The following is a 9,725-nucleotide window of genomic DNA, read 5'->3' on the forward strand; positions in this document are numbered from 1 at the left end:
TTGAAATATCTGAACGATATAAATGGACAGCACCTTAATTTTCGTTGGTAATCAAAATGTGCAAATATTTTATTGATGTGTGAACAATGTTGGCGAATATAAACATTTTGTTACCTTCTATGTTTTTTGTAATTTATTGTCAATTATTTAACTCTAAAAGGTAATTAGGAAGTCGATACGAACTGAAACAAATTGTATAAAAAAATTAGTTTAATAAAGAATTAATGTTAGCTAATCATATTAAAAAATCTTATTTTGTATTATTTCTTTCATAAATTTTACATCAATATTAGTTTTATTAATTTTAATTCACAACTTGCCTCCATTCGATTATGCCTACACGTTAATTATTTAAGATGATCTTTAAAGTAAAGTATTTTGAAGATTTTTTAAGTAAAAAAATAATTATTCATGCATATTTCTTCATAAACTTCAGCAAATACTTAAGTTTTGGCATCTCAATGTTGTGAATGCATCTGTTAAAGTCTCCAATGACCTTGACGGAATGAGTCATCATTCGGGATATGATGTCCTTAAGACAAACACTCAAATCTGACACTTCTTTGAAGCCATGTATAGCGATTTCTGCCATCACAACGGGGAACGGTGAAGTTTCATATAAAAACTGAAAATAATTATTCACGAGTATTATTAATTTAATACTGGCTTCAACAATTACTGGTCTTACTATTGTAACAAATATATGATGAATTTTACTTTCAAATATATATAGTTTCAAATGTTGTTTGGCTAATATAATATATGCAAACTTTTACACGGTCTCTTACCTCTACCGCTGAAAACTAGACGAATTATAAAAACAAATTGACGTGTAAAGTCTGTAGTCTTTACCCGAATTGAAACTCGATATCTGTTAGAAAAATTTACATGTTCTCAAAGGGAAAGCAATATAAGTCACAGCTACTACTGAGTAGAACTTTACTTTTATATATTATAGTAAATAAATTCCCATTGGTTAGAAGACGTAAGTCATAAATTCATATCCGATGTTTCCGAGTTCAAGCCCGGGTAAGCTCAATTTTCATTTATTTAACTTATTTTTATAATTCATCTCGTGCTTGGCGGTGAAGTGAACCTGTATGTGGCGCGTGAAAATCTGCCACCAATCGGAGCAGCGTTATGGAGGACGCCCCAAAATCTTAAGCCTTAGCTTAGCAGTGGGATAATTACAGGCTGTTACTTTACTTGTTAAAAAGCCACTGGAAATAGAATAATCGAAATTATCTTTGCATAATAAAATAAACATCACGTGTCATAATATTTACTACTAACAAATATATATTTATACGTTAAATTCATTACTAACCACTGTCCTTTCAAGGTCTTGACTTTCATGAGAACAGTTTCCACCGACTTGCTGTTGTTTCTGACATTCGAACAATTTCGATGCCGAATATTTCTTGAGATTTTCCAACGTTTCAAAATGTACTTGTAACTTTTCTGTAACGTTAATTAACTAAATTAACGAAAGCGAAGGCCCTTAGGAAATACTGGAATTCAATTAAATGTAATCTAAATAACGTTCTATTTAAATATTTTGTTATTATAAATGTATAGTTTTAAACTCGATAACAATATGAACCTTAAAATTAAATAGGAACCTTTATTTCCTAAATAAGGAAGAAGGGTCTTCTAAGGAAATACTTTATGGGCTTTTTAAGGGCTGCAGTTTTGTTAGATTTTATCGCTTAGAAGGATTTGCTTTTTTTATAAAGCATTTATTGTAAAATTAGAAATGAACGAGTGGAAAATACACTACGAATATAATATTACAACTACTAGGAAATAGTCTCTCACTGTCACCCATTATTATTATTGTACAAACATAGTATTGTTTCCAACACATCCTGCGGTGTCTCGGACGGAAAGACACGTACGAGGTAAACAAGGAAGACACCGACAAAATAAAACTATAAAAGTAGGTTCAGTATGATATCAGTCAACCTAAGAGGGTCCTGTAAACAACTATAAGAGAAATCATACAGAAACAGAGGTATTCATTTTTTCTCTTATGTAAAATATACTAAAATAAAATTCGATTTTATTATTAATATTCACCATATTCGCATATTACTAGGCTTTCATTGCGATCATACTTTGTTTAAGAAGAAGAAGGTAATCACCGTATGAACACATCATTTAATACAACAATAAAAAAGATATAATTGCGGTTAAAATACAAGTAACATTTATACATGTTTCTTGTAAAAATAAAATGTTAGTATTTGCAGGCTCCTTGTCAGTAATCTTTTCAATAACAATGGACAAAAAATGTTTGAAATTATAAACAAAAGATTAGGAAAATTAAAGAATAGGTCGATAGAGATCTGATTTACTGTAATTGTAAATGGTTTGTAGTTAAGTTGTTAGGAAACAATAATATTTATTGCACCTGGCAGACGCTGCACTCGTTGATAGCCCAAAGCTAGACATAAGGTTACGTTCTCATCAGCAAGCTGCAAATTCTCCCCGAGCAGTTTAACAATGCTCTCTTTGCAGTAAGTGCCGTTGCGGGGTTTGCGATCGTGAATTATTACCTGAAACGTACGTAAATCAGGTGGAGATTGCACAATTGCAACAAATTCTAAGCGGCTTTTCGGTTCAGGTGGTCTGTAATACAGTTCAATGCCTATAATATATATAAGCTTCACACGACTTTATGTAACCTGTGGTCTTGTGTTGTGAGGGAAAATAAATACATTTATTATTATCATTATTTTGGTAATAGTGGTAAATGAATGCCGCTTTTAATTAGCTTACTAAACATTTTTTTCTTTGTACACATTTAACTCTGGTTCCAATAATAGAAAATTATATCTTGTAAATGCGAAAAATTTAGATTCGTGGTACAAATTTAAAATACGTAAGGGCTTATTTACAATGTTCCTAGCCATCTAAAATGTGTTGTGCGTCGACTTTCCTATGTAAGAGCTCTTAGAATGTAGCAGTGTAGTTGCCGACAGCTTGCTCGTGTATATAAGTCCTTAGGCTAAGAGGCAGACTGCCGGTTAATGGACCGTTCCTATTTCACATTTTTCTCTTTTCTCTCACGAATACGACTTATATTTTTGTTTTACAGCCGTTGCGTTTGTTTAATTAACCTAATATTTTTAAAGGCACTCAAAAAATGGAGTCAATTGTAGTTTTATATTTAAAAACGAATACTATAATTTATGTTGTATTAAGATTATGCTAAAATAAATCAACTTAAATGCTGACACAAAATACTCGGAAATTAGAAATACTCGGATTGCCCAGCAGTATATTAGTCATTCTCAGGTAATGGTAGTGTAATACAACGGTATAAGGGATAAAATCTACTTTTAAAAGGGGAGGAGGCCTTAGCCTTAGCTGCGCATTTACGGTGTAAATAGCCGTTTATATGTAAAGAGCCAATTAAAAAAAAACATACCTGGAAATACATAGATATCTGTTCTAAGTAAATAGTCATATAGTTTATCGCTTTGTCCGCTTCGTTTTTCATGAGTAACTTAATCTGTGACACAAGGGTGTCCATGTCTTCGCGGGATTTTTGAGTTCGGACTTGGATGTCCGCTATCAAGGTTCTATAACCATTTATAAGGTTATCCTGGAAGTCCGTCTGAAATTTTTTCAGTGAAATCATAAAAATGTAGGCACATAAAAAATGTTTGTACAATTTAACTCTCGCTGTCTTTATAGGCCATTGTAATCGAAGAAACTTGTAACAATGTGTGTTTTCAAAACAAAAAAAAAACCCTAATAGCTTTTTTGTAATAATGGAAAAATAAATTAATAAAATAAAAGCTAACTACAAATTTAAAAAAATTATCGTTTCGTAAAGTACACAGTCAATTAATCTACTTAATAAAGTAAATACCTGTATTGTCAAGACGACAAATGCAGCAGAAAATAAAAAAATAATAAAACGATTCATCGTTTGTTTTCAACAATTCACATGTCAACTACACACACAGAACATAACATTTATTTCTGAACAGAAATATTTAAGAACATTTATGAAACACGTTTAATATTTTTAATAATTTCTTAGTCTTGAAATAAAAATATAATAGACGAATTTCCCTTATATGTTTTGTAGTATCAAATTGCCGATCGATTAGTGACTGCGCATTTCTGTAACGTCTTGTTTTGCTTCCAGTCTCCGATCGAGCTATTGATTGTTATCATTAGGGCTTGACATACTGGCGATTCTGCAGTACTTTAAACATTATATTTATAGACGATTTATTGTGATTTAATTCTTGCATAAAATTAAGTCCCCAATATTGGTATTCCCAAATACATAGAAAAGCAAAAATTTAAATTTGGAAGCTTTTTTACGCTTTTTATTGTATTTTATTCATATTGAAAATGTATGTTACATATGAACAACACTTAACTGTGAAAATTCTATGACGATTATATTGACTTTTCATCGCATTAGTTTACACTCGGTTATATTGTTATCGTGTAAATCATTGCTTATGAATGCCTATTCTCTAATGTTTTCACGTATTGTTAATTTAATGAGTAATTATAAAAATATTCTAACAAATATATGATGCTATTTATTTGATAAAATAATAAACAACACAAATTTATTTAGTGTCAACTTAAATAATAAATTTTCAGTTATTATATGCGCTTAAATTAATTAATTTTTAGGTAATAATTATTATTAACAAAATAATTATATACTTCTGTCTATTTAACCACTGTCAAAATTATACAAAAAAATATTGGACTTTCTTATGACACAGGTATAGTTAAATTAGGTCTTGCCCTTCGCAATACCTAAAAATTCAGATTTAACTATGATTTTAATTTAACAGATAATTCCATTTTAAATACTTTATTCTACTTCCGTATAAGCAATTACATTAGATGTTTGCATTTATTATAGTACATAGTATACATTAGGTTATAGGTGAGCCTAATGTGGGCGCTGGATAATGGTAAATATTCTTGAAAAATATAATAATATAATACTACGCTATTTCAAAAAAAAATCATTCAAGCCTGTAATAAGTTCTGACTTATTAAATGTAAAAAAATTGATACCGTTTTATTTACTTCATTCGTTCATTTTTAACAAATTGAATTGCGTGTAAAACAGCGCCATCTATTGAGTAAGCTTCGAAACATTAGAATGGTAGAACCACAGATCGGGGTATTCCGTGAGCGAAACATAAGTTTGTATATTAGTTTGGCCATGTACGGAACAGATGTCGCGATACTGTAACAAAAAGTTAAGTTAAACAGAAATAAATTGCATTTGATACAAAAAAAAAAATACCATTAAATTTTTTATATATTTTTTTAAACGAAATATAAAGTTTATTATTGGTTCAAGAGTAATCAATAAGTACATTAAATGTATTTTCTTAGGTTATATATTTAAAGTTAAGGATATTTTAGTGCAATTTAAGTTTTATCAATGAAACCAACATAATCAGTAGATGAGTAACGGATTTATAAAAGTAATTTGTCGAAATATCCATTGGCGAATAAAAGTGAACGCAATTCTTCAAATTCTTTGTCTAATCCATACGCTTGGGCTACAAATGCCTTCGCACTTGAGCGATTGTTATTGCATTTTGCTTTGTATAGTTCCTAACAAAGCTTTGACTTATGTAAAGAAGTTCTACGCACGACTTTTAATATTTAATTTAATATTGAACATTTATGGGTTTTATGCTAAACTGGGTTTAATGCAGTTTCGAGATCAGTCAGTCGAGAGTTATGTTAAGTTCATTTTTTAAATTTTTTTTTGTTTTCCTCCATGCATTCATAAGGTACATAGGTAAAGGTAAAATAGGAGAGAGGCTCTTAGCTCTCAGAAAAGTCTTGGTATCTCACTTATATAGTAATTTCATTTACTGTACTATTATTTTTTTACTTAATCATATATTTTAAGCTAACAATAACTAAACTTATTACTCAATAATATACTATTTTACGTAGTCCAAGCATTGATTTTTAATTTTTAGTCTTATTTTTCTAATATTTCCATTTGGTCTATAGCCTTTTGCATGTCTCTCTCGTCCATTTCGTCTTAATATTAAATTAATTAAATATTGTTACGACAGTTGTAATAATTCGGTGAGTTTCTTAGATAGTTCTTCTCAGCTTCTTATCTTTTCCGGACTAGTCGTAGGTTTTATTTGACTATAAATAACTCAGTGTTAGTAACTAGGAATAAATTAATTTCAATTTTAAAAATAAGTCTTGATTATTTGTTTATAGTTCGTTCGTTTTTTAATAGAAATCGTATATCCAGAGATTGTCTTTTTTCTTAAAAGAGTTTGGATATGGAGATGCAATTTGAAATTTCCATTAAAATGTTTTAATTTATTCATAAGATATATAATGTATAGGACGAAAAATTATCATTATATCGAAAGTTATTTACATTCTTCGAGTCACTATAGCATAAAGTAGAGTCGCAGACGGATCTTGCTTTCCAAATTTGTTGCTTTACACCCATAACCTTTACGTAACTTATCTTAAACTTTAGTAGCTGACTGTACAACAGTTTGTCCGACAGTCCCCTGGTACTAATTGGACGTTTGGTACGCAACGCGCATGCTATTGTCGAGGTATGCACCTGCGAACAGCAAATATTCCGTTTGAATGCATCAAATTAAACACACCCGTGAGCTTATTCAATTTTCGAGGGATTTGTGGTCCGATATTAAATTGAGTGCATTTTTCCTATCGAATGAAAATGAATTCAAGCATTTGAAGTTTTTGTTAATGTTAGGGTTTTTTATTACACAATATTATTTATGAAGAATTGGCTTTGTTGTAATGATATCTTCTTGATCGATATTCGTTTACTCTCTTGATCCTATGTACAAAAATCGGAGACGAATGGAGAAAGAACGAACAGCTTTATGCGTTTACCGAGGAAGGGAATGTTTAACTGTCAACTTTCTATCCTACGCTATTTATATATTTATTTATTTATTTATTATTTGCTCCCTGCTTCAGCTACTGAGAATATTTAATAGAAAAATACATTAACTTTTATTGGCAAGACTTGGAATTCGAATCTGACATCATGATCCGTAATGAGGCATTTAGATTGTTTAGGTTAACTATATTTTATTCCGCCGACTTTAGGTTGGTATTTATGTCAACGTGACTTATAACGTGCATGTAAAATTTCTTAATAATTGGTAGTAGCTGAGACGGGAATGTGGAACAAACAAACTTCGTAATTTCGCATTTATAATATTAGTTAATAACCCTAGAGGACATACTCTTCTATAGATTACACAAGCTTGTTATATAATGTATTGTGTATTATGAAGCTAAAACATAAAAAATAATGAGGTAATTAATTATTTGTAACCAAATGATAAGAATATTTATAAAGAAATATTCAAAGAATTATCGAATTATATGTCGTGATAAAAATTACAATATACGATACGTTTTAGTAGTCGGAACATAATAAATGATATTAAGGTGAATAAACACAAAACGCTCACTCCATAAGACCGTAATGGAGTTACCGTGTATGATATTTTAAGCAAAGTTAGTTTAATTTATTAAGAGATATGCGCCGCATAAATATTAATAGAGAAGCTAGAGGGATGACATTTCAACGGTTGCAAATCGGAACTTTAATAATTAATACTGAGCATAACATTGCACAATGTATTATAAAAAAACGACCTTATTAAAAATAAATTATAGGCAAAAAAAAAAACGGTTTATATACTTACTGGACTACTTTCATAATGCTCATTTATCAACTTCTAGACATCGAATCAACATAAAATTAAACGTATTTTCCCATTAGTGAAACAAAGTACTTCGCGACGAATACATTTCAACTTAATTAAAAAATGATTAATCGTTTCTTTTTAAAAAAAATACTATATGTTACTTTTTTATAACTATAAGACAGTAATTTAAGATCATATAATATTATGATTTGAGTTTATAATACATTTCGTTTCCAGTAGTACAGGAAAATTACTCACATTAATTCCAGCATTAAAAGCAGCATGGTGGAATAAGTTCTAAGCCATCTCCTCAAGAGGTAAGGAAACCTTAGCCCTTATTATACACGGGTACTTCGATAATCAAAATAGGACCGAGTATATTAATAATAGTACCTAATACTTGAGGTTTTTAAATTTATTGTTAAGAAAATTATAAAAAAGTAAAACAAATGCGCAACACGCATTATTTGCTAAGTCTCAAAATAAAATTTTCATTTAAAAGGTGGATCAGTAGTGGATAGTGTTTTTGTAAATTACTATCGTGGTTGTTTTCAGTTAGCTATCAAGTTTATATAACGCAAGCACCTCTAGCGTCCGATTTATCTATTTCCAACTTTTCTCTCAAAAAGAATTCTAACAATCTTAAGACATTTTCCAGAAACTTCTTCTTTTTATGTTTCGTATTCTTATACTAAATGTGGAACTTCTTTATCGTATTGAAAATTTCAATTTGTTGCCTCGGTGTTTAACTTTTATTGTTCTAAAGAAATAACTTAATCAGGAAATTGAAAGACGTGGTGAGCTCGAGAGTTTTATTATTGTCTTTTCAATCTTTTGTCGGGAGAGTTATTGATTCTGATAGCTAGTTACTTTTCCAACATTTATATTTCATATCAAGAGCGAAGAGGTCCAGGCGATTTCAACTTATTGATTATCAAGATTCTGCGCAACTATATATAACGGGTAGTTATTGTACATCAGTAAGCGATCGTTTTGGTGTTACGAGTTAACAGCCTTAAAACTCATTTCATGCCCTTTAGTAGATGATTTTACGATCCGTAAATAAAACGAATCGTTTCTTGAATATAGAAACCAGACAGAAGTCCATTTCATATGCGATTTTTTAAATAAAATTCTTTTTCTATTATAGTCTACAAAGGTTTTTTAAACAAAATACTCCATGGATATACGTTATTATAAAATTCAATTTATATAAAATAAACTAGTTCATTTACTACGAATTTAATGCTATTCGTATTGTCATAGCATCTGTTGTCATATTTTAATTTCAGTTCATTGTGACTGTTATATTGCTGGATTTTCACTGACTGCATATTTTGAAACCGAAAGCCAAAAAGCTTCAAATGAATCATTGCTTTATGCATGAGTAGCAATCAAAACGTTTTGACTAATAATTCACAAAACGTTATTTCAAATTATATATTTACTAGCGGTCGTCCATTGGTCGAAATTCAACCGTAAATAATTGCTAATAAAATGAAACCTTACGTCATAGTAGATATATTGGTATTTATTGTAATGAAATCAAAAAAAATCTTGTTTCATGTTTTATTCATTTTAATATTATGAATTTTGAGTTTAATATTATTATATAATTTTATCTTAAATTACTGGTGGTAGAGCTTTGTGCAAGATCGTCTGGGTAGGTGCCACCCACCCATCAGATATTCTACCGCAAAACAGCAGTACTTGGTATTGTTGTGTTCCGGTTTGAAGGGTGAGTGAGCCAGTGTAATTACACGCACAAGGGACATAACATCTTAGTTCCCAAGGTTGGTGGCGCATTGGTGATGTAAGCAATGGTTAACATTTCTTACAATGCCAATGACTATGGGCGTTGGTGACCACTTACCATCAGGTGGCCCATATGCTCGTCCGACTTCCTATTCTATAAAAAAAAAAATTGCACTTTGTATATAAACTTTAACTATGTCAAATTTCATGCTCTGTGCACGCAATTTGTTT

The 9,725-nt window shown here is 30.1% G+C and overlaps 1 protein-coding gene across 1 annotated transcript; it reads right to left on the bottom strand.

Moving 5' to 3' along the window:
* Nucleotides 1–205: 205 nt before the first annotated feature.
* LOC126773295 (uncharacterized) lies at nt 206–4,116 on the bottom strand. The gene is made up of 5 exons (XM_050494123.1): nt 3,881–4,116; nt 3,434–3,622; nt 2,414–2,558; nt 1,328–1,461; nt 206–625 (listed from the first exon to the last, which is right to left on the bottom strand). The coding sequence occupies exons 1-5, from the start codon at nt 3,935–3,937 to the stop codon at nt 410–412; spliced, it is 741 nt and encodes a 246-aa protein (XP_050350080.1). The 5' UTR covers nt 3,938–4,116; the 3' UTR covers nt 206–409.
* Between the last annotated feature and the right edge of the window lie 5,609 nt (nt 4,117–9,725).

Source organism: Nymphalis io, chromosome 14 (assembly GCF_905147045.1).
Source record: "Nymphalis io chromosome 14, ilAglIoxx1.1, whole genome shotgun sequence".
Classification (NCBI taxonomy): Eukaryota; Metazoa; Arthropoda; class Insecta; order Lepidoptera; family Nymphalidae; genus Nymphalis; species Nymphalis io.

Bases quoted from the DNA above. Each gene is read 5' to 3' on its own strand.
- LOC126773295 (XM_050494123.1), bottom strand. From the start codon at position 3,937: ATGAATCGTTTTATTATTTTTTTATTTTCTGCTGCATTTGTCGTCTTG. The intron at 2,559-3,433 runs GTATGTTTTTTT...CGTACGTTTCAG, and splicing joins AGATATCTATGTATTTCCAG to GTAATAATTCACGATCGCAA. The intron at 626-1,327 runs GTTAGTAATGAA...AATTATTTTCAG, and splicing joins AAGACCTTGAAAGGACAGTG to TTTTTATATGAAACTTCACC.